This window comes from Oncorhynchus nerka, linkage group LG18 (assembly GCF_034236695.1).
Source record: "Oncorhynchus nerka isolate Pitt River linkage group LG18, Oner_Uvic_2.0, whole genome shotgun sequence".
Taxonomy (NCBI): domain Eukaryota; kingdom Metazoa; phylum Chordata; class Actinopteri; order Salmoniformes; family Salmonidae; genus Oncorhynchus; species Oncorhynchus nerka.
In genome coordinates, this window is record NC_088413.1 from 74,016,017 (window position 1) to 74,042,124 (window position 26,108).

General features: G+C 44.3%; 1 protein-coding gene across 1 annotated transcript in view; it reads left to right on the forward strand.

The window, feature by feature from the left end:
• The first annotated feature begins 416 nt into the window (after positions 1-416).
• The window catches only part of LOC115146435 (calcipressin-3), a 107,844-nt gene continuing 82,152 nt past the window's right edge, over positions 417-26,108 (forward strand). Inside the window, exons 1-2 of the mRNA XM_029688503.2 lie at positions 417-574; positions 3,279-3,579. Of these exons, the coding sequence (XP_029544363.1) occupies positions 3,379-3,579 (201 nt within the window). The 5' untranslated portion in view covers positions 417-574; positions 3,279-3,378. The remainder of the gene's footprint in view (positions 575-3,278; positions 3,580-26,108) is intronic.

Sequence of the window (26,108 nt, forward strand, 5' to 3'; positions counted from 1 at the left end):
AGGATATCCAAATATAATTTAGGTGATGACAGAACGTCGTTTTTCCACTAGGGTGGATGAGCTGCAACAAGTCAATTTGGAATCTCGCACTCTGAGGTGAGCTGAAATTGAGGAAATATTAGTTTCAGACCTGTTATTTTCTTAGTCATGCAGTTTTTGTGGTATGTTAAATATCTCAAAAGATTTTACAACCCCATTGTCACTGTCGCAATATATCACCGAAGAGCTTCAGCATAGGGCTTCAGTAAAGTCCAGTGTGCGGTGTGTTTACTGCGTGCTTGCCACCAATCTTGAACACGAACATCCTCCCCTTGCTCAATTACCATTGGTAGAAAAGCGCATCAACTGGGTTATCATTGGTCTCACCTGGCAGTGACCGGTGCTGGTGTAGGCTGCATCAGATATTGTACAATAATCTAATGTAAAGAAACACTGCGTCAGAGAGATACATCAACAACTGTTACCAACTGTTTTTCTTCAGGCGACAGTGAATGTTGATATTTCCGGCTGGACTGTCTTGACCAGAAATCATATTGACATTCTGGAATATTTTTTTTCTTTCTCAATGATAGTGGTAAGTCGTTTCAAGAGACCACTATTCCCTCTGTTGTCACTATAAAAAAAAATCTAAATATATGCGCGATTTTGATTCGTTGACATGTCGCTGTGTGTCACTTTGACATTGATGGGGTTTCGCCCTTAGTGACAGCTCAGCCGGCGCTAAGCTTTTATCTGGCAGCTCTTATGTAACAAGTTTTGAAACAAATCGGTAGCTTTTAAAGAGAGGCAAGTAAATATTACGTTAGGCTACAATGTTACAGGCTTGCGTTGTTGACATGCTGTGCAGTTTTGGCTACATCATTTGCTGTAGTCTGTAGGCTATTCTGCGGGTTGGAAAGAAAAGTATGGCAGTTACGTTACCAGTCAGAAGTTTGGACACCTACTCATTCAAGGGTTTTTCTTTCTTTGTACTATTTTCTACATTGTAGAATAATAGTGAATACATCAAAACTATGAAATAACACATATGGAATCATGTTGTAAGCAAAAAAAAGTATTTTATATTTGAGATTCTTCAAAGTAGCCACCCTTTGCCTTGATGACAGCTTTGCACACTCTTGGCATTCTCTCAACCAGCACCTGAAATGCTTTTCCAACAGCCTTGAAGGAGTTCCCACATATGCTGAGCACTTGTTGGCTACTTTTCCATCACTCTGCTATCCAACTCATCCCAAACCATCTCAATTGGGTTGAGGTCGGTTGATTGTCGAAGCCAGGTCATCTGATGCAGCACTCCATCACTCTCCTTTTTTTTGGTTAGCCCTTACACAGCCTGGAGGTGTGTTGGGTCATTGTTCTGTTGAAAAACAAATGATAGTCCCACTAAGTGCAAACCAGATGGGATGGTGAATCGCAACAGAATGCTGTGGTAGCCATGCTGGTTAAGTATGCTTTACATTTTAAATAAATCACTGACAGTGTCACCAGCAAAGCACCATCACACCTCCTCCTCCATGCTTCATGGTGGGAACCACACATGCGGAGATCATCCATTCACCTACTCTGCATCTCACTAATACACAATTTGGACAGATTTTCACCGGTCTAATGTCCATTCCTCGTGTTTCTTGGCCCAAACAAGTCTCTTCTTCTTATTGGTGTCTTTTAGTAGTGGTTTCTTTGCAGCAATTTGACCACGAAGGCCTGATTCACGCAGTCTCCTCTGAACAGTTGATGTTGAGATGTGCCTGTTACTTCTCGGACTGCAATTTCTGAGGCTTATTCTCTGCAGCAGAGGTAACTCTGGGTCTTCCTTCCCTGTGGCAGTCCTCATGAGAGCCAGTTTCATCATAGCACTTGATGGTTTTTGCAACTGCACTTTAAGAAACTTTAAAAGTTCTTGACATTTTCTGGATTCAAGTCTTAAAGTATTGATGGACTGTCATTTCTCTTTTCTTATTTGAACTGTTCTTGCCATAATATGGACTTGGTCTTTTACCAAATAGGGCTATCTTCTGTATAACACCCCTACCTTGTCACAACACAACTAATTGGCTCAAACGCATTAAGAAGGAAAGAAATCCCACAGATTAACTTAGTACAACAGTGTACTACTGATAATTGAAATGCATTCCTGGTGACTACCTCATGAAGCTGGTTGAGAGAATGTCAAGAGTGTGCAAAGCTGTCATCAAGGCAACGGGTGGCTACTTTGAAGAATCTCAAATATAAAATATGTTTTGATTTGTTTAACACTTTTTTTGGTTAATACATGATTCCATATGTGTTATTTCATAGTTGTGATGTCTTCACTATTATTCTACAATGTAGAAAATAGTAAAAATAAAGAAAACCCCTTGAATGAGTAGGTGTGTCCAAACTTTTGACTGGTACTCTACATCATTGTATTTCAGCTTGACAGCGTACAGCATTCTTCTTCTATGATTATGAACGACATAGTAAGTTCTTACTACATAGTATTAATTTATAATTCAGGTTAGGTAGTGCTTCAATTATCCTTCTATTGGCCGCCAGATGTCACCCTATCCCACAACAGCGTTAGAAATTATCCTCAATTGATGTATTTGTTCAGGGCCCTGGTTCACCAATCTACTTGCCAAATTCGGCCAGCTGTTGATTTTATTCCCCCCCTTCATGTTTTCTGAACACTTGTATTTATGTTGGACATAAAATACTATGAAATTTAAATGAGGAAATCTGTTCCCAAGTATTCCCACGCATAAATAGGGAGACACCTCCTCCTCCTAGAGAGACACGTGATTGTATCCCAATGTGATCAAGGTTTGAAATTATTTTTTCGTTGTTGTCAAGTATTATATCTGGTTGGGATTCTTGCAGTCAATTTGCAGTGTACAAATGATTTATAACTATGTCTCCCCCCCCACTCGCTACCATCTGCTCAAGGAAAAATCTGCCCACTGCTGAATGTAATTGGGGACCTCTGGTGTAGGGTATAAATGCTTGTGTTGCGGTCTTATAATGGGAAACACCCATAGACTTATAAGGACAAATAGGAATATCTGCAGTGTTTTGGTTTGTTCAATATTCTCATCAATTTGTTGACTAGAACTGTCTGTCTGTCATAAGATTGTGAGACCATGCAAGGAGCAGGGAATTGCACCATCAATGTATACAATAGATATATTACTTGAGACAAGTAAATACTAAATTCTCTCTCTCTCTCTCTTTCCCTCTCTCTCTCTCTCTCTCTCTCTCTCTCTCTCTCTTTCTCTCTCTTTCTCTCTCCCCCCCTCCAGTCTTGTCCCTGCTAGAAGCCCCAGAAAAGTTCCACCCCCCCTAGCGGCTCACCTCTCCATCCTCTGTTCCCTGCCTCTGTGTCTTTGGACCTGGGTAGCCATGCTGCGGGAGGGGGCCAAGGCCTGGAGCAACGTCTCGGAGGCCTACAGCAGCGACCCTGAAGAGGAGGAGGAGGATGAGGACATGGTATGTGAGGAAGACGAGGACAGAGAGGAAGAGATGATGGACCTGAGTGAGCTGCCCACCGCCCTGTTCGCCTGCAGCGTCCACGAGGCCGTGTTCGAGGAGGACCGCCACCGGGTGAGACACTAGTGATGCTATCACTTCCTAGTTTGGTTTCACCACACCCTCTTGTTGGGAGCAATTCACTTTTTTAAAATCTGACTATCCATCAGAGGAGGCTGGTGGGAGGAGCTATAGGAGGACAGGTTCAATGTAATGGCTGGAATGGAATAAATGGAACTGTATCAAACACATCAAATATATAGACTCCGTTCCATTAATTCCATTCCAGCCATTACAATGAGCCCGTCCTCCTATAGCTCCTCCTACCAGCCGCTGCTATCCATGCACCTTACATTAGTTCTGGATTAAGTTCCAAAAATAGCATGATGTCATTATCAGCGAGAATTTGCACCTCACACAGCCTCAGCCTGGCCAAATTCAGTCATCTCTCCCACAGTGGCTGCCAATGGCCCAGGAAGCACACCTGCTGCCACAGGGTTCATTGGGGACATCAATGCCTGGAAACATCCCATGCTGGGGTCTGATATGATGACTCACACATCACACACTGTCCCTAGCTGAGCCACTTGCCATGTTACCTCACTCTCTCTGTTCCCTCTCTCGTTACCTCACTCTCTCTGTTCCCTCCCTATTTACCTCATTACCTCTGTTCCTCCCTAGTTACCTCACTCTCTCTGTTCCCTCTTTGTTCCCTCTCTAGTTCCCTCACTTTCTCTGTTCCCTCTCTAGTTACCTCACTCTCTCTGTTCCCTCTTTCGTTACCTCACTCTCTCTGTTCCCTCCCTATTTACCTCATTACCTCTGTTCCTCCCTAGTTACCTCACTCTCTCTGTTCCCTGTTTCGTTACCTCACTCTCTCTGTTCCCTCTTTCGTTACCTCACTCCCTCTGTTCCCTCCCTAGTTACCTCATTCTCTCTGTTCCCTCTCAAGTTACCTCACTCTCTCTGTTCCCTCTTTCGTTACCTCACTCCCTCTTTTCTCTCTCATTTTCTCTCTCTTTCCCTCCCTCTGTCTCTTCAGGCAAGTGATAAACAACACACAATCATGCAACTAAAATTGGCACCAAATGCCCCTTTAAATGAATCACTCTCCCTTTTAATGCCCCTTTAAATGAATCACTCTCACTTTGAATGCCCCTTTAAATTAATCACTCTCACTTTGAATCCCCCTTTAAATTAATCACTCTCACTTTTAATCCCCCTTTAAATGAATCACTCTCACTTTGAATGCCCCTTTAAATTAATCACTCTCCCTTTTAATCCCCCTTTAAATGAATCACTCTCCCTTTTAATGCCCCTTTAAATGAATCACTCTCCCTTTTAATGCCCCTTTAAATGAATCACTCTTTAATGCCCCTTTAAATGAATCACTCTCCCTTTTAATGCCCCTTTAAATGAATCACTCTCCCTTTTAATGCCCCTTTAAATGAATCACTCTCCCTTTTAATGCCCCTTTAAATGAATCACTCTCCCTTTTAATCCCCTTTAAATGAATCACTCTCCCTTTTAATGCCCCTTTAAATGAATCACTCTCCTTTGAATGCCCCTTTTTAATCACCCTTTGAAAAATGAATCACTCACTTTTAATCCCCCTTTAAATGAATCCCCTTTAAAAATGAATCACTCTCCCTTTTAATCCCCTTTAAATGAATCACTCTCCTTTAAAAATGAATCACTCTCCTTTTAATGCCCCTTTAAATGAATCACTCTTCCTTTAAATGCCCCTTTAAAAATGAATCACTCCCCTCCCCTTTTAATCCCCCTTTAAATGAATCACTCTCCCTTTTAATCCCCTTTAAATGAATCACTCTCCCTTTTAATGCCCCTTTAAATGAATCACTCTCCCTTTTAATCCCCCTTTAAATGAATCACTCTCCCTTTTAATGCCCCTTTAAATGAATCACTCTCCCTTTTAATGCCCCTTTAAATGAATCACTCTCACTTTGAATGAACCTTTAAATTAATCACTCTCACTTTGAATGCCCCTTTAAATTAATCACTCCACTTTGAATGACCCTTTAAATTAATCACTCCACTTTGTGAACTTGGTTGTTTGTACATCCTTCCCTCCCCATCATTTTATTCCTGACATTATATAGATTCCCAATTGCCTTTTTCAAGCTTTAATATTGCAGATAAAGGCACAATCTATCAATGTAATTTTCTGCATCAAAGTTCTTGACATACTGACCTTCATGTCTTAAAGTAATGATGGACTGTTGTTTCTCTTTGCTTATTTGAGCTGTTCTTGCGATAAGATGGACTTGGTATTTTACCAAATAGGGCTATCTTCTGTACACCAACCCTAACCTTGTCACAACACAACTGATTGGCTCAAATGCATTAAGAAGGAAAGAAATTCCACAAATGAACTTTTAACAAGGCACACCTGTTAATGGAAATGCATTCCAGGTGACTACCTCATGAAGCTGGTTGAGAGAATGCTAAGAGTGTGCAAAGCTGTCATCAAGGCAAAGGGTGGCTACTTTGAAGGATCTTAAATATTAAATATATTTTGATTTGTTTAACACTTTTTTGGTTACTACATGATTCCATATGTGTTATTTCCTAGTTTTGAGCCAATCAGTCTTCACTATTATTCTACACTGTAGAATATAGTAAAAATAAAGTCAAACCCTTGAATGAGTAGGTGTGTCCAAACTTTTGACTGGTACTCTATATCTTACTAGATTCAGGATATTTAAGCCTCTATACAGCCCAGGCTGTGTAGTGAAGGAGGGAACGCAAAACAAACAATACTTTTAAAATGTTCTGCCACTCTATTCCAATTTGGCTGTCACAGCATCCATTCCTCCAGCTGGCATGTTTCACATCCCACTCTCTCTCTATTCCCTTCGCTTTCACTCTCTCTGTTCCCTTTCTTGTTACCTCACTCTCTCTGTTCCCTCTCTCGTTCCCTCACTCTCTCTGTTCCCTTTCTCGTTACATACAAATTCAAATGTGCAACAGTTGTTCCATCCCCGACCCCAACTCAAGAGAAGACTTGATGTGTGAATGTGTTTAAGAAGGCATGCAAAATTGATTAACCAATATCTAGTCCCGTTGTGACCCATCTTCACAAGCACCTCTGTGCAGTCAGACCATTTGATTATTCTGTGCCGCCAGGGCCACAATAATATACCTCCTCTTTAATTGTCCGAGTGCGACTCCCTTCTTATGGGTTACTGCAGCCAGTGTTTGCCGGCACTGCCACTACCTGGGTGGGTGTACTCCACTGGAATTCCTACCGGCCAGGTACGAGGACGTCAAGGTTCTCATTAGCAGCTTTGAAAAATCCTTGTATATTATGTTCACCCTTCCGGGGGCTTTGGCTTTTAGACAAACCCTGCCAGGCAGGCTCAGAATCTTGAGGGGGCGGTTCTGATCTCATTTAAATTGCACAACAAATCTGATAACTATAATGTGGACTTTCCAAGATACAGTTTATGTCATCCTATCATCAGTAATAATGTCTCAGATGGCAACTGATCTGACATCATATTCTTTAAGTATGAACACATATTTTCAACTGGTTGGATTACCGAAATAGGGTTCTGGTCCCCACCCTTTTGATGTTTTCAGACTCTCTCTATGTTAACAAAGGACTTTCTAAGAGTCACTCTGTTGAGTAGAGAGAGAGGAAAGGAGGAAAGGTATTTATGGGGGTCATAAACCTCAACAGGCCAACGGCATGACAACATCATGGGAAAATCCAAAGAAATCAGCCAAGAACTCGGGAAAAAAATTGTAGACAAGTCAGTTTCATCCTCCAGAGCAAACACCTGATTTCCAAACGCCTGAAGGTACCACGTTCATCTGTACAAACAATAGTACGCAAGTATAAACACCATGGGACCACGCAGCCGTCATACCGCTCAGGAAGGAGACGCGTTTTGTCTTCTAAAGATGAACGTGCTTTGGTGCGAAAAGTGCAAATCAATCCCAGAACAACAGCAAAGGACTTTGTGAAGATGCTGGAGGAAACAGGTACAAAGGTATCTATATCCACAGTAAAATGAGTCCGTCCAAACCGTGAAGCACGGGGGTAGCAGCATCATGTTGTGGGGAGCTTTGCTGCAGGAGGGGCTGGTGCACTTCACAAAATAGATGGTTTCATGAGGATGGACAATTATGTGGATATATTGAAGCAACATCTCAAGACATCAGTCAGGAAGTTAAAGCTTGGTTGCAAATGGGTCTTCCAAATGGACAATGACCCCAAGCATACTTCCAAAGTTGTGACAAAATTGCTTAAGGACAACAAAGTCAAGGTATTGGCGTGGCCATCACAAAGCCCTGACCTCAATCCCATAGAACATTTGTGGGCAGAACTGAAAAAGTGTGTGCGAGCAAGGAGGCCTACAAACCTGACTCAGTTACACCAGCTCTGTCAGGAGGAATGGGCCAAAATTCACCCAACTTATTGTGGGAAGCTTATGGAAGGCTACCCGAAACGTTTGACTCAAGTTAAACAATTTGAAGGCAATGCTACCAAATACTAGTTGAGTGTATGTAAACTTCTGACCCACTGGGAATGTGATGAAAGAAATAAAAGCTGAAATAAATCATTCTCTCTACTATTATTCTGACATTTCACATTCTTAAAATAAACTGGTAATCCTAACTAACCTAAAACAGAGAATTTGCACTAGGATTAAATGTCAGGAATTGTGAAAAACTGAGTGTAATCAGTTGAGTGTAACCGGGTCTCTAATCCGGACGCTTATAAGAAATCCCGCTATTTCCTCAGACGAACCATCAAACAAGCAAAGCATCAATACAGAATTAAGATTGAATCCTACTACACAGGCTCTGATGCTCGCCAGTTGTGGCAGGGCTTGAAAGCTATGAAGGACTACAAAGGGAAGCCCAGACGCGAGCTGCCCAGCAACACGAGCCTAACAGACCAGCTAAATGCCTTTTATGCTCACTTCGAGGAAAGCAACACTGAAGCATGCACAAGAGCACCAGCTGTTCTGGATGACTGTGTGATACTGCTCTCGGTAACCGATGTGAGCAAGTCCTTTAAACAGGTCAACATTCACGAAGCCGTGGGGCCAGATGGATTACTAGGATGTGTACTCAAAGCATGCAAGGACCAACTGGAAAGTGTCTTCACTGACATTTTAAACCTCTCCCTGACTGAGTCTGTAATACTTACATGTTTCAAGCAGACACCATAGTCCCTGTGCCCTAGGAAGTGAAGGTAACCTGCCTAAATGATTACCGACCCGTAGCACTAACATCAGTAGCCATGATGTGCTTTGAAAGGCTGGTCATGGCTCACATCAACAGCATCCTCCAGGATACCCTAGACCCACTCCAATTCGCATACCGCCCCAACAGTTCCACAGATGACGCGATCTAAATCGCACTCCACACTGCCTTTTCCAACCTGGACAAAAGGAACACCTATGTGAGAATGCTGTTCATTGACTACAGCTCAGCGTTCAACACCATAGTGCCCACAAAGCTCATCACTAAGCTAAGGACCCTGGGACTAAACACCTACCTCGGCAACTGGATCCTGGACTTCCTGACGGGCCTCCCCCAGGTGGTAAGGGTAGGCAACAACATGTCTGCCACGCTGATCCTCAACACCGAGGCCCCTCAGGGGTGAGTCCCCTCCTGTACTCCCTGTTCACCCACGACTGTGTGGCCAAACACAACTCCAACACTATCATTAAGTTTACTGATGACACAACAGTGGTAGGCCTGATGAGACAGCATATAGGGAGTAGGTCAGTGAACTGGCAGTGGTGCCAGGACAACAACCTCTCCCTCAATGTGAGCAAGGCAAAGGAGCTGATCGTGGACTACAGGAAAAGGCGGGCCGAACAGGCCCCATTAACATCAGCGGGGCTGTAGTGGAGCGGGTCGAGAGTTTCAAGTCCCTTGGTGTCCACATCACCAACGAACAATCATGGTCCAAACACACCAAGACAGTCGTGAATAGGGCACGACAAAACCTATTCCCCCTCAGGAGACCGAAAAGATTTGGCATGGGTCCCCAGATCCTCAAAAAGTTCTACAGCTGCATAAACGCCTGGTATGGAAACTTCTCGGAATCTGACCGCAAGGGGCTACAGAGGGTAGTGCGTACGGCCCAGTACATCACTTGGGCCAAGCTTCCTGCCATCCAGGACCTATATAATAGGCGGTGTTGGAGGAAAACTCATAAAATTGTCAGAGATTCCAGTCACCCAAGTCATTGACTGTTTTCTTTGCTACCGCACGGCAAGCGGTACCGGAGCTCCAAGTGTAGGACCAAAAGGCTCCTTAACAGCTTCTACCCTCAAGCCATAAGACTGCTGAACATTACATTGACATCATCAGCATTTGTGGGTTCGATTACATTCTCAAAATGGACAGAAACACATAACTTTCTTCTGAAACTCTTCAGTCTATTCTTGTTTTGAGAAATTAAGGCTATTCCAAGTGAGAAATTGCCAAGAAAGATCTCGTACATCGCTCTGTACTACTCCCTCACAGAACAGCGCAAACTGGCTCTAACCAGAATATAAAGAGGAGTGGGAGGCCCCGGTGCACAACTGAGCAAGAGGACAAGTACTTTAGAGTGTCTAGTTTGAGAAACAGTCCTCAACTGGCAGTTTCATTGAATAGTACCAGCAAAACACCAGTCTCAACTTCAACTGTGAAGAGGCAACTCCGGACTGCTGGCCTTCTAGGCAGAGTTTCAAAGAAAAAGCCAAAATCTCAGACTGGCCAATAAAAAGAAAAGATTAAGATAGGCAAAGAACACAGACAATAGACAGAGGAACTCAGCCTAGATGGCCCAGCATTGTTGAGCCTGGTGTTTTGCGGGTACTATTTAATGAAGCTGCCAGTTGAGGACCAGTCTTTCATCCCGTCGTTATGGAGCAACGGCCTTGTGCTAATACTTCATTTTTGCTATCTGGTACTTACCTGAAAGGATTCAACATTATTTGGAAGTACCATTTGGTATCAGAATAGTAACTACCGGGACCTCCCGAGTGGCGCATCGGTCTAAGGCACTGCAGTGCTTGAGGCGTCACTACAGATCCGGGTTCGATCCAATGTCGTATCAGAATATGAGGGGTGTGTGAGGGAGTATTCAGTTAGTAACGAGAGAGAAGGAAGGGTGGCGGCGGAGTGGTTTAGGGAAAGGTCAGGATGGCTATTAAGACCGCCCGATTCAGAGACTTTCAGAGATGCTTTCAGTGCTGCTGGCAGGAGCAATACTTTTAGGCTACTTTCACTGTCTATGGTGATTCAGGAAGACCCCCTATCACAAAACAATAGCACAATGCTTTTTGTGGTGCAGACATGCAGCACTACCATGGAACAGAAGTGAAGCATCGGTAGTGCAGGGAAAAGTCCATTCTTAGTATCCCCGCAATATGTAAAGTGCTTTGAACACCAGGAAAATCCTAATCTAAAGTAATTATATGAAGTTTAAAGGGACACTTCGGGATTTTGGCAAGATTAACTCCCCAGAGACAGATGAACATGTGGATACCATTTTTATCTCTCTGTGTCCATTATAAAGGAAGTTAGAGGTAGTTTCACAAGCCAATGCTAACTAGCGTTAGTGCAATGACTGAAAGTCTACGGGTATCTGCTAGCATGCTCATTGCCAAAATCTTGAAGTATCCCTTTAACTATAATCAGAGAACATCATTACCATGATGGCATTGTATTGCCATTGTGCACTGTGGAATGTAAACATCAGCTCATTACATCAGTGTTGGGATCAGCTACTCACTACGTCAGGGTTGGGGTCAGCTCCTCACTAGGTCAGGGTTGGGGTCAGCTCACTATGTCAGGGTTGGAGTGAGCTACTCACTACATCAGTGTTGGGGTCAGCTACTCACTACATCAGGGTTGGGGTCAGCTCACTACGTCAGGGTTGGGGTCAGCTCCTCATTACGTCAGGGTTGGGGTCAGCTCATTACGTCAGGGTTGGGGTCAGCTCCTCATTACATCAGGGTTGGGGTCAGCTACTCATTACGTCAGGGTTGGGGTCAGCTACTCATTATGTCAGGGTTGGGGTCAACTACTCACTACAACAGGGTTGGGGTCAGCTACTCACTACATCAGGGTTGGGGTCAGCTACTCACTACGTCAGGGTTGGGGTCAGCTACTTACTACGTCAGGGTTGGGGTCAGCTACTCACTACATCAGGGTTGGGGTCAGCTACTCACTACGTCAGGGTTGGGGTCAGCTACTCACTACGTCAGGGTTGGGGTCAGCTACTCACTACGTCAGGGTTGGGGTCAGCTACTCACTACGTCAGGGTTGGGGTCAGCTATTCACTACGTCAGGGTTGGGGTCAGCTACTCACTACGTCAGGGTTGGGGTCAGCTACTCACTACGTCAGGGTTGGGGTCAGCTACTCACTACGTCAGGGTTGGGGTCAGCTACTCATTACGTCAGGGTTGGGGTCAGCTACTCATCATGTCAGGGTTGGGGTCAACTACTAACTACAACAGGGTTGGGGTCAGCTACTCACTACATCAGGGTTGGGGTCAGCTACTCACTACGTCAGGGTTGGGGTCAGCTACTTACTACGTCAGGGTTGGGGTCAGCTACTCACTACATCAGGGTTGGGGTCAGCTACTCACTACGTCAGGGTTGGGGTCAGCTACTCACTACGTCAGGGTTGGGGTCAGCTACTCACTACGTCAGGGTTGGGGTCAGCTATTCACTACGTCAGGGTTGGGGTCAGCTACTCACTACGTCAGGGTTGGGGTCAGCTACTCACTACGTCAGGGTTGGGGTCAGCTACTCACTACGTCAGGGTTGGGGTCAGCTACTCATTACGTCAGGGTTGGGGTCAGCTATTCACTACATCAAATCAAAATCAAATCACATTTATTTATATAGCCCTTCGTACATCAGCTGATATCTCAAAGTGCTGTACAGAAACCCAGCCTAAAACCCCAAACAGCAAGCAATGCAGGTGTAGAAGCACGGTGGCTAGAAAAAACTCCCTAGAAAGGCCAAAACCTAGGAAGAAACCTAGAGAGGAACCAGGCTATGTGGGGTGGCCAGTCCTCTTCTGGCTGTGCCAGGTGGAGATTATAACAGAACATGGCCAAGATGTTCAAATGTTCATAAATGACCAGCATGGTCCAATAATAATAAGGCAGAACAGTTGAAACTGGAGCAGCAGCACGGCCAGGTGGACTGGGGACAGCAAGTAGTCATCATGTCAGGTAGTCCTGAGGCATGGTCCTCACTACGTCAGGGTTGGGGTCAGCTCACTACGTAAGGGTTGGGGTCAGCTCACTACGTCAGGGTTGGGGTCAGCTACTCATTACGTCAGGGTTGGGGTCAACTACTCACTACGTCAGGGTTGGGGTCAGCTACTCACTACGTCAGGGTCAGCTCACTACATCAAGGTTGGGGTCAGCTACTCACTACGTCAGGGTTGGGGTCAGCTCACTTCATCAGGGTTGGGGTCAGCTCCTCATTACATCCGTGTTGGGATCAGCTCCTCATTACATCAGGGTTGGGGTCAGCTCCTCCTTATATCAGTGTTGGGATCAGCTCCTCATTCCGTCAGGCTTGAGGTCAGCTCCTCATTATATCAGTGTTGGGATCAGCTCCTCACTACGTTAGGGTTGGGGTCAGCTCACTAATTCAGGGTTGGGGTCAGCTCACTAATTCAGGGTTGGGGTCAGCTCCTCACTACGTCAGGGTTGGGGTCAGCTCCTCATTACATCAGGGTTGGGGTCAGCTCCTCCTTATATCAGTGTTGGGATCAGCTCCTCATTCCGTCAGGCTTGAGGTCAGCTCCTCATTATATCAGTGTTGGGATCAGCTCCTCATTACATCAGGGTTGGGGTCAGCTCCTCACTACGTCAGGGTTGGGGTCAGCTCCTCATTACATCCGTGTTGGGATCAGCTCCTCATTACATCAGGGTTGGGGTCAGCTCCTCCTTATATCAGTGTTGGGATCAGCTCCTCATTGTTGGGAGGTCAGCTCCTCATTATATCAGTGTTGGGATCAGCTCCTCACTACGTTAGGGTTGGGGTCAGCTCACTAATTCAGGGTTGGGGTCAGCTACATTCAGGGTTGGGGTCCGCTCCTCACTACGTTTGGGATCAGCTCCTCATTACATCAGGGTTGGGGTCAGCTCCTCCTTATATCAGTGTTGGGATCAGCTCCTCATTCCGTCAGGCTTGAGGTCAGCTCCTCATTATATCAGTGTTGGGATCAGCTCTCAGCTCCTCATTCCGCCAGGGTTGGGGTCAGCTCCTCATTACATCAGGGTTGGGGTCAGCTCCTCATTACATCAGGGTTGGGGTCAGCTCCTCATTACATCAGGGTTGGGGTCAGCTCCTCATTACATCAGGGTTGGGGTCAGCTCCTCATTACATCAGGGTTGGGGTCAGCTCCTCATTACATCAGGGTTGGGGTCAGCTCCTCATTACATCAGGGTTGGGGTCAGCTCCTCCTTATATCAGTGTTGGGATCAGCTCCTCATTCCGTCAGGCTTGAGGTCAGCTCCTCATTATATCAGTGTTGGGATCAGCTCCTCACTACGTCAGGGTTGGGGTCAGCTCCTCATTATATCAGTGTTGGGATCAGCTCCTCATTCCGCCAGGGTTGGGGTCAGCTCCTCATTACATCAGGGTTGGGGTCAGCTCCTCATTACATCAGGGTTGGGGTCAGCTCCTCATTACATCAGGGTTGGGGTCAGCTCCTCATTACATCAGGGTTGGGGTCAGCTCCTCATTACATCAGGGTTGGGGTCAGCTCCTCATTACATCAGGGTTGGGGTCAGCTCCTCATTACATCAGGGTTGGGGTCAGCTCCTCATTACATCAGGGTTGGGGTCAGCTCCTCATTACATCCGTGTTGGGAGGGTCAGGGTTGGGGTCAGCTCCTCATTATATCAGGGTTGGGGTCAGCTCCTCATTACATCCGTGTTGGGATCAGCTCCTCATTACATCAGGGTTGGGGTCAGCTCCTCCTTATATCAGTGTTGGGATCAGCTCCTCATTCCGTCAGGCTTGAGGTCAGCTCCTCATTATATCAGTGTTGGGATCAGCTCCTCATTCCGCCAGGGTTGGGGTCAGCTCCTCATTACATCAGGGTTGGGGTCAGCTCCTCATTACATCAGGGTTGGGGTCAGCTCCTCCTTATATCAGTGTTGGGATCAGCTCCTCATTCCGTCAGGCTTGAGGTCAGCTCCTCATTATATCAGTGTTGGGATCAGCTCCTCACTACATCAGGGTTGGGGTCAGCTCCTCATTACATCTAGGTTGGTGTCAACTCACTACGTCAGAGTTGGGGTCAGCTCCTCATTACATCAGGGTTGGGGTCAGCTACTCACTACGTCAGAGTTGGGGTCAGCTCCTCATTCCGCCAGGGTTGGGGTCAGCTCCTCATTACATCAGGGTTGGGGTCAGCTCACTACATCAGGGTTGGGGTCAGCTCCTCATTACGTCAGGGTTGGGGTCAGCTCACTACATCAGGGTTGGGGTCAGCTCCTCATTACATCAGGGTTGGGGTCAGCTCACTACATCAGGTTGGGGTCAGCTCACTACATCAGGTTTGGGGTCAGCTCCTCACTACGTCAGGGTTGGAGTCAGCTACTCACTACATCAGGGTTGGGGTCAGCTCACTACATCAGGTTGGGGTCAGCTCACTACATCAGGTTTGGGGTCAGCTCCTCACTACGTCAGGGTTGGAGTCAGCTACTCACTACGTCAGGGTTGGAGTCAGCTACTCACTACATCAGGGTTGGGGTCAGCTCGTCACTACGTCAGGGTTGGGGTCAGCTACTCACTACGTCAGGGTTGGGGTCAGCTACTCACTACGTCAGGGTTGGGGTCAGCTACTCACTACGTCAGGGTTGGGGTCAGCTACTCACTACGTCAGGGTTGGGGTCAGCTACTCACTACGTCAGGGTTGGGGTCAGCTACCTCACTACATCAGGGTTGGGGTCAGCTACTCACTACGTCAGGGTTGGGGTCAGCTACTCACTACGTCAGGGTTGGGGTCAGCTACTCACTACGTCAGGGTTGGGGTCAGCTCCTCACTACGTCAGGGTTGGGGTCAGCTACTCACTACGTCAGGGTTGGGGTCAGCTACTCACTACGTCAGGGTTGGGGTCAGCTACTCACTACGTCAGGGTTGGGGTCAGCTCCTCACTACGTCAGGGTTGGGGTCAGCTACTCACTACGTCAGGGTTGGGGTCAGCTACTCACTACGTCAGGGTTGGGGTCAGCTATTCACTACGTCAGGGTTGGGGTCAGCTCACTACATCAAATCAAAATCAAATCACATTTATTTATATAGCCCTTCGTACATCAGCTGATATTTTATTTTATTTATTTCACCTTTATTTAACCAGGTAGGCAAGTTGAGAACAAGTTCTCATTTACAATTGCGACCTGGCCAATATAAAGCAAAGCAGTTCGACAGATACAACGACACAGAGTTACACATGGAGTAAAACAAACATACAGTCAATAATACAGTATAAACAAGTCTATATACAATGTGAGCAAATGCGGTGAGAAGGGAGGTAAAGGCAAAAAAGGCCATGGTGGCAAAGTAAATACAATATAGCAAGTAAAACACTGGAATGGTAGTTTTGCAATGGAAAAATGTGCAAAGTAGAAATAAAAATAATGGGGTGCAAAGGAGCAAAATAAATAAATAAATTAAATACAGTTGGGAAAGAGGTAGTTGTTTGGGCTAAATTATAGGTGGGCTATGTACAGGTGCAGTAATCTGTGAGCTGCTCTGACAGTTGGTGCTTAAAGCTAGTGAGGGAGATAAGTGTTTCCAGTTTCAGAGATTTTTGTAGTTTGTTCCAGTCATTGGCAGCAGAGAACTGGAAGGAGAGGCGGCCAAAGAAAGAATTGGTTTTGGGGGTGACTAGAGAGATATACCTGCTGGAGCGTGTGCTACAGGTGGGAGATGCTATGGTGACCAGCGAGCTGAGATAAGGGGGGACTTTGCCTAGCAGGGTCTTGTAGATGACATGGAGCCAGTGGGTTTGGCGACGAGTATGAAGTGAGGGCCAGCCAACAAGAGCGTACAGGTCGCAATGGTGGGTAGTATATGGGGCTTTGGTGACAAAACGGATTGCACTGTGATAGACTGCATCCAATTTGTTGAGTAGGGTATTGGAGGCTATTTTGTAAATGACATCGCCAAAGTCGAGGATTGGTAGGATGGTCAGTTTTACAAGGGTATGTTTGGCAGCATGAGTGAAGGATGCTTTGTTGCGAAATAGGAAGCCAATTCTAGATTTAACTTTGGATTGGAGATGTTTGATATGGGTCTGGAAGGAGAGTTTACAGTCTAACCAGACACCTAAGTATTTGTAGTTGTCCACGTATTCTAAGTCAGAGCCGTCCAGAGTAGTGATGTTGGACAGGCGGGTAGGTGCAGGTAGCGATCGGTTGAAGAGCATGCATTTAGTTTTACTTGTATTTAAGAGCAATTGGAGGCCACGGAAGGAGAGTTGTATGGCATTGAAGCTTGCCTGGAGGGTTGTTAACACAGTGTCCAAAGAAGGGCCGGAAGTATACAGAATGGTGTCGTCTGCGTAGAGGTGGATCAGAGACTCACCAGCAGCAAGAGCGACCTCATTGATGTATACAGAGAAGAGAGTCGGTCCAAGAATTGAACCCTGTGGCACCCCCATAGAGACTGCCAGAGGTCCGGACAGCAGACCCTCCGATTTGACACACTGAACTCTATCAGAGAAGTAGTTGGTGAACCAGGCGAGGCAATCATTTGAGAAACCAAGGCTGTCGAGTCTGCCGATGAGGATGTGGTGATTGACAGAGTCGAAAGCCTTGGCCAGATCAATTAATACGGCTGCACAGTAATGTTTCTTATCGATGGCGGTTAAGATATCATTTAGGACCTTGAGCGTGGCTGAGGTGCACCCATGACCAGCTCTGAAACCAGATTGCATAGCAGAGAAGGTATGGTGAGATTCGAAATGGTCGGTAATCTGTTTGTTGACTTGGCTTTCGAAGACCTTAGAAAGGCATGGTAGGATAGATATAGGTCTGTAGCAGTTTGGGTCAAGAGTATCTCAAAGTGCTGTACAGAAACCCAGCCTAAAACCCCAAACTGCAAGCAATGCAGGTGTAGAAGCACGGTGGCTAGGAAAAACTCCCTAGAAAGGCCAAAACCTAGGAAGAAACCTAGAGAGGAACCAGGCTATGTGGGGTGGCCAGTCCTCTTCTGGCTGTGCCAGGTGGAGATTATAACAGAACATGGCCAAGATGTTCAAATGTTCATAAATGACTAGCATGGTCCAATAATAATAAGGCAGAACAGCTGAAACTGGAGCAGCAGATCGGCCAGGTGGACTGGGGACAGCAAGTAGTCATCATGTCAGGTAGTCCTGAGGCATGGTCCTCACTACGTCAGGGTTGGGGTCAGCTCACTACGTAAGGGTTGGGGTCAGCTCACTACGTCAGGGTTGGGGTCAGCTACTCATTACGTCAGGGTTGGGGTCAGCTACTCACTACGTCAGGGTCAGCTCACTACATCAAGGTTGGGGTCAGCTACTCACTACGTCAGGGTTGGGGTCAGCTACTCACTACGTCAGGGTCAGCTCACTACATCAGGGTTGGGATCAGCTCCTCACTACGTCAGGGTTGGGGTCAGCTCACTTCGTCAGGGTTGGGGTCAGCTCACTACGTCAGGGTTGGGGTCAGCTCCTCATTACGTTAGGGTTGGGGTCAGCTCACTACATCAGGGTTGGGGTCAGCTCAGTACGTCAGGGTTGGGGTCAGCACCTCATTACGTCAGGGTGTGGGTCAGCTCACTACATCAGGGTTGGGGTCAGCACACTACGTCAGGGTTGGGGTCAGCTCACTACGTCAGGGTTTGGGTCAGCTCACTACGTCAGGGTTGGGGTCAGCTACTCACTATGTCAGGGTTGGGGTCAGCTACTCACTATGTCAGGGTTGGGGTCAGCTCATTACGTCAGGGTTGGTGCCAGCTCACTGCGTCAGGGTTGGGGTCAGCTCCTCATTACGTCAGGGTTGGGGTCTATTCGAAGTAAAGTCAGTCAATTCAGGGAGTAAACTGAAATTCCAATACAATATTTGAAAAAGGTGATTTTATTTTCAATGTCTTCTCAATAAAACAAAAAGGATCAACTATTCATTTTAATTTGTAGAAAGAGGAGGAAGGGACATGCTACTAAGGTACACAATAGTACATTTTGGTAGACAGAAGGGGCTCTTTAGTAAAAGGGGTGAATTGGTCATCAAAAAGAAAGGAGGACCAAGGCACTCTTCATAAAATTAATTAAAATGCCTTTATTTGTATGGCATGTTCAATAGAAACAAAGTTTTAAAAATCTGACGCGTTTTGGTTGCATTGCCTTCGTCAGGGAGTACAAAGAAATAATACAATGTCCTCTTTTGAACAGCTTTTCCAATTAGCCCTAATTGGAAGAGGGAGTGGTTACAAAATTGATTGGACACACCTAGTAAGCAATAATATACACATTAAAAGGTGAAATACTGTAGCTATGTTATCATAGAAATACAACTCCAAGCTAGAAGTATCAGAAGACTTAGAAAGGTAGTTCTAACCTTAAATATGACTGGGAGAAGTGTCAAGAATAAGAAAGCAATATATTCCATAGTATACTAGAAAACAGCAAAACATGAACAACAGTCTAAACATAACTGAGGGCAATTGAGCAAAATGTCCACTAGATGACAGCAAATAGACCCATCACGACCTTACAGGAAGGGTGAGAAATCCATATCTTCATTTAAACCAGGGTATTTAGTGGTCTGTAGTTTGTATATCCAAAGACTTTCCCTTTGGTATAGCTGTTTCAGATGGTCCCCTTTTCTAATACAGGCTGGAATATGATCAATACCCATAGCTTGTAGGGAGGCAGGTTTGCCATGGTGTAAGGACTTGTAGTGCCTTGCCATGGGGTAGTCTTCATTGCCTAAGCTGTTCAAAAGAGGACATTGTATTATTTCTTTGTACTCCCTGACGAAGGCCATGCAGCCGAAATGCGTCGGATTTTAAAAACGTTGTTTCTATTGAACATGTCATACAAATAAAGACATTTTAATTAATTAAATGAAGAGTGCCTTGGTCCTCCTTTCTATTAATTTTTAAGTTGTTTTAATTTTTTGGAATTGACCCGAACCCTGCAATCTGTGCTATAGTAGGCCATAGTGATGTAGTGGTAAAAGGTAAAAGGTCAACTCTGACTGGCGGTCAATAGTGAAAAAAATAGTTAAAATGTCTTGGGGGAAAAAAGTGGGTGAACTTTGTTTACGTGCATTTACCCTCGACTGCACCACTGGTAGGCTACAGTGAAAGCACCCCATTGACTGTTTGAGAGCATCCATAACCACAGGAATTAGGGGTGCTGAGCGTGCTGCAACACCCCCCTGAAAAAGCAGAAAAAAATATATATATACAGTATATACATTTATTTCTATTTTTTTTATTTTTAAATATACACGTACAGTATATATATTTATTATTTTTATTTTTTTATTTTTTTTTTTATTCACAAAAGTAGTGCCTTTAATAGTGCTGCATTAACGGACCGGTATAGCATCTGTAGCGCGGGCAAGAATATTTTTTCAGCACCCCCATTGAAGATACAGTTTAAAAATATATAAATGTTTACAAAATCTACGCAGCACCCCCACCCCCAAACTACTTCCCGCAGCTATGTGAGCAGCAGAGCCATATAGAGCAGAGACTAGTGTCGTGGCCCGTGTGTTTGTTTGTATCGAGAACAGTGAGGTGACACCAGACAGAAGGATAGAGGGGATTGTGGAGAGAGAGAGCTACTGTGCTGCATGTGTTCAGTTGTTCTTCTATTTTTGGGACTCTGTCCCAGAGGAGGGGAACGTGCGCAGTTGGCTGAAGGTCATCTAGGGCTGGGCGATATAGACAAATATCATATCACAATATGTTTTTTTTTAAATTAGGTGGTATTTGAGAGTATTTTATGTTTTTGAATAATAAAGGTTATAAATGTGTTTTATGAGTAGTTCATGACCCTAGGGTGGCAACACATACATTATAAGTGATTTCAATGGGTCTTTTTCCATTCTGATTGTTTTATACTGTTCAATTCAACTTCAACCCACATTTTTTTTCATAATTTTCAAGAATATCTGCATTTCCTGCACTAATTTGAGATAATTTCCACACTGCCACGCAGGGCGGCACGATATGGGCAAACCTTATTTTTAACCAATATTGCAATTTCTATTTGACTTGTGATTTAGAGCAAAACACTTAGGTGAACTATTGAAATCATGGAAATAGAACGATTATTCTAATTCTACAGTTAGAACATAATAGTGGGCACTTTGAATACAGTGTTGTTTGACATGACAACAAATTAAAATGCCAGAGAGGAGTTATTGTGACAGGGTAGGAACCAACGTGTTGATAAGTGTTTCCTAGGGGACCTTATAATCTTTAGCTACAGTGAATGTGTTCTCTTAGCAACTTCATGTAGCTAACATATTCTTGGTTTGGGTATTCCTCTTTGATTTATTAGATACTTTTGCACAAACAAAATGTCAATGTACACTACCGGTCAAAGTTTTAGAACACCTACTAATTCAAGGGTTTTTCTTTATTTTTACTATTTTCTACATTGTAGAATAATAGTGAAGACATCAAAACTATGAAATAATACATATGGAATCATGTATTAACCAAAAAAGTGTTAAACAAATTAAAATATATGTTATATTTGAGATTCTTCAAAGAGCCACCCTTTGCCTTGATGACAGCTTTGCAAACTCTTGCCATTCTCTCAACCAGCTTCATGAGGTAGTCACCCTTTTCCTGAAATTTTCCATGGGAAGTTAAGCCTGGGAATTTGGGGAATTTTGCTTAAATTAATTTTAAAAAGTTAGCTTATAAAATTTAAGCTTTTTTGTGGAATACACATAAGCTAATTCTAGGTCTTATGTCATATTTTGGTTAAACTATCCCCAATTCAATGGAATTGCGACCCTCTGCATGCGCAGTGCATTCTTCCATCACATGTGCAGTGCACTCTTCCATCACATGTACAGCTGATTCTCAAGATCTTGCACACTAATGAGATGCTATTGAGCCCTCACTACTACACTCTCTGAGCCAAGGACTACATGCTTTCTGGTAAGTTTTGATTACAATACTGGCTGGGGTGAATATATTTTAAATTACATACATGATTTTATGTTAACTAGTAAATAGTAGCCTACAACAAAATGTGTATAAATAATTTTTACTTGTTAACAATTTCTGCTAGTTCTTTTTTGCTACCATGTAGGTTTTAGCTAGCTTGAGCCTGCTAACCAAGGAGTGTTAATTCACATGTTTCCAAACATGTTTCATTTTAAAACATTTATCTTACAAAGGATCTGTTTAATCTAACTGCTTAATTATTTATCTATGCATGGAATTGTATTAAATCAAAGTTTTTTTTTGACTCAATGGAGGAACGTAGTCAGAGAAATGCTCTTGCTCGAGATGTGTATGCAACTGGTCCACCTCTGATGCTCACAGACAATATGTATTGGAAGAGATTTCTGAATGTTCTTAGCCCAGCATACACCCCTCCAACCAGACATGCTTTATCTACTCATTTGCTGGATGCAGAGTTCAACAGAGTTCAAGTGAAGGTCAAGCAAGTCATAGAGAAAACAGACTGTATTGCAATCATCTTTGATGGGTGGTTGAAGTTTGTGGGCAAGGAATAATTAACTACATCATCTCCACCCCTCAAACAGTATTCTACAAGAGCACAGACACAAGGGATAACAGACACACCTGTCTCTACATTGCAGATGAGCAGAAAGCAGTCATCAATGACCTTGGACCACAGAAGGTATTTGCACTGGTGACAGACAATGCTGCGAACATGAAGGCTGCTTGGTCTAAAGTGGAGGAGTCCTACCCTCACATCACACCCATTGGCTTTGCTGCTCTTTCATTGAATCTGCTCCTCAATGACATCATGGCACTGAAAACAATGGATACACTCTACAAGAGAGCCAAGGAAATGGTTAGGTATGTGAAGGGTCCAAGTTATAGCAGCAATCTACCTCACCAAGCAAAGTGAGAAGAATAAGAGCACCACATTGAAGCTGCCCAGCAACACCCGTTGGGGTGGTGTTGTCATCATGTTTGACAGTCTCCTGGAGGGGAACGAGTCTCTCTAAGAAATGACCATATCACAGTCTGCCGATATGGACAGCCCCATCAAGAGGATCCTCCTGGATAATGTATTTTGGGAGAGAGTGGTAAGCAGCTTGAAACTCCTGAAACCTATAGCAGTAGCCATTGCATGGATTGAGGGAGACAATGCCTTCCTGTCTGCTGTTCAGACTCTGCTTGCAGATGTAAGAGAAGAAATCCGTACTGCCCTGCCCACTTCACTGTTGCTCCAAGCAGAAGAAACTGCAGTTCTGAAATAAATCAAAAAGCGTGAAAACTTCTGCCTGAAGCCCATACATACCACAGCATACATGCTGGACCCTAAGTATGCTGGCAAGAGCATCCTGTCTGGTGCAGAGATCAACAAGGCCTATGGTGTCATCACTACCATGTCTCGCCACCTTGGCCTGGACGAGGGCAAGGTTCTTGGCAGTCTGGTAAAGTACACTTCCATGCAAGGGCTTTGGGATGGAGATGCAATATGGCAGTCGTGCCAACATATCTCATCAGCCACCTGGTGGAAGGGACTTTGTGGATCTGAGGCTCTTTCCCCTGTTGCCTCCATCGTCCTCCGCATCAGAGCGCAACTGGTCCTTGTTTGGGAACACACACACCAAAGCAAACAACAGGCTGACCAATACAAGGGTTGAAAAATGTGTGGCCATCTGGACAAATTTTAAGCTTTTGAGCCTGACAACGAGCTATCCTCAACAAGGTTGGAAAGTGACAGTGAAAATGAGGCCTCAGAGTGTGATGTTCTAGAGGTGGACATTGAGGAAGTCCAAGGAGAAGATATGGAAGCCTGAGAGAGGAAGACAACCAAAGCTTTAGTTTCTAGACTATTATTTTCCAGATGTATGTTGAAAACGTTTTTGGGAGATGCGATGGATCATCGGGGATCTTTTGATATTCCCTTTCTTTTGTTGTTCAGTGAAATCATCCCATGTGAAGACTCAACTCACCGCCACAGGAATGGAAGACCCAGAGTTACCTCTGCTGCAGAGGATAAGTTCATTAGAGTTACCAGCCTCAGAAATTGCAGCCCAAATAAATTCTTCACAGAGTTCAAGTAACAGACACAGCTCAACATCAACTGTTCAGAGGAGACTGCGTGAATCAGGCCTTCATGGTTGAATTGCTGCATAGAAAACACTACTAAAGGACATCAATAATAAGAAGAGACTTTCTTGAGCCAAGGAACACGAGCAGCGGACATTCGGTCTGGAGTCCAAATTGGAGATTTTTGGTTCCAACCTCTGTGTCTTTGTGAGACTCGGTGTGGGTGAACGGATGATCTCCACATGTGTATTTCCCACCGTGAAGGAAAGAGGAGGAGGTGATATGGTGTGGGGGTGCTTTGCTGGTGACACTGTCTGTGATTTATTTAGAATTCTCCATCCCATGTGGTTTAGTGGGACTATCATTTGTTTTTCAACAGGACAATGATCCAACACACCTCCGGGCTGTTTAAGGGCTATTTTTTACCAAGAAGGAGAATGATGGATGGAGAGCTTCATCAGATGACCTGGCCTCCGCAATCCCCCAACCTCAACCAAATTGACATGGTTTGGGATGACTTGGACCATAGAGTGAAAGAAAAGCAGCCAACAAGTGCTCAGCATATGTGGGAACTCCTTCAAGACTGTTGGAAAAGCATTACAGGTGAAGCTGGTTGAGAGAATGCCAAGAGTGTGCAAAGCTGTCATCAAGGCAAAGGGTGGCTGTTTGAAGAATCTCAAATAAATTTTGATTTGTTTAACACTTTTTGGTTACTACATGATTCCATATGTGTTATATATTAAAGCATAGCAGCTAACTGCTATGCTTTATCTTGGTCAAGTCGCAGTTGTAAATGAGAACTTCTTCTCAACTGGCCCACCTGGTTAAATAAAGTTGAAATAAAAATAATAAAACATTTCATAGTTTTGATGTCTTCACTATTATTCTACAATGTAGAAAATAGTTTTTAAAAATACAGAAAAACCCTTGAATGATTAGATGTTCTAAAACTTTTGACCGGTAGTGTAGGTCTACACCATCACTGGTATTATCAGGCTCTTTGGCTAATTATGTTTGTGCTGATTCAGTACATTTATTAGTGAGCTAGCAATTAGCATTAGCAGCTAACAAGATTTATGCCCAAGTTGCTATAAAAATACAAACCAGCTGTTTGCAGATGTAACAAACAACAATCTAATAGTGTAATTATAGAACACTAGTGTATTTACAGATCATTAGGTAAGTATTGAGACTCCTTTACCTTTTCCACATTGTTACATTATAGCCTTATTCTAAAATGTATTAAATTAAACATTTTGCTCACCAATCTAAACACAATTCCCCATAATGACAAAGTGAAAACATGTTTTTAGATTTTTTTGCAAATGTATTAAATATTTTTTTAAACAGAAATACCATATTTACATAAGTATTCGGACTTTTACTATGAGACTCGAAGTTGAGCTCAGGTGCATCCTGTTTCCATTTGATTGGAGTCATCCTGTGGTAAATTCAATTAATTGGACATTTTGTGGAAAGGCACACACCTGTCTGTATAAGTTCCCACAGTTGACAGTTCTGTCAGAGCAAAAACCAAGCCATGAGGTCAAAAGAATTGTCTGTAGAGGTCCGAGACAGGATTGTGTTGAGGAACAGATCTGAGGAAGGGTACCGAAAATGTTCTGCATCATTGAAGGTCCCCAGGAAGATAGTGGCCTCCATCATTCTTAAATGGAAGAAGTTTGCAACCACCAAGACTCTTCCTAGAGCTTGCTGCACAAACTGAGCAAACGGGGGAGAAGGACCTTGGTCAAGGAGGTGGCCGAGAACCCGATTGTTTGGAGTTTGCCAAATTTGGCAAATGGCACCTAAAGAACTCTCAGACCATGAGGAACAAGATTATTTGGCCTGAATGCCAATTGTCACATCTGGAGGAAACCTGGCACAATCCCTACGGTGAAGCATGGTGGTGGCAGCATCATGTTGTGGGAATGTTTTTCAGCTCCAAAAACTAGTCACGATTGAGTGAAAGAGGAAGGGAGCAAAGTACAGAGAGATCATTGATGAAAACCTGCTCCAGAGCGCTCAGGATCTCAGACTGGGGCGAAGGTTCACCTTGCAACAGGACAACAACTCTAAGCACACAGCCAAGACAACGCAGGAATGGCTTCGGAAAAAGTCTCTGAATGTCCTTGAGTGGCCCAGAATACTTATTTAAATGTGATTTTTAAGGTTTTTTATATTGAACAAATTAGCAAAAACGTCTAAAAACCTGTTTTTGCTTTGTTATTATGGGGTAATGTGTGTCCATTTTTTTAAATTCATTTTAGAATAAAGCTGTAACGTAACAAAATGTGGAAAAAGTCAAGGGGTCTGAATACTTTCTGAATGCACTGTATAT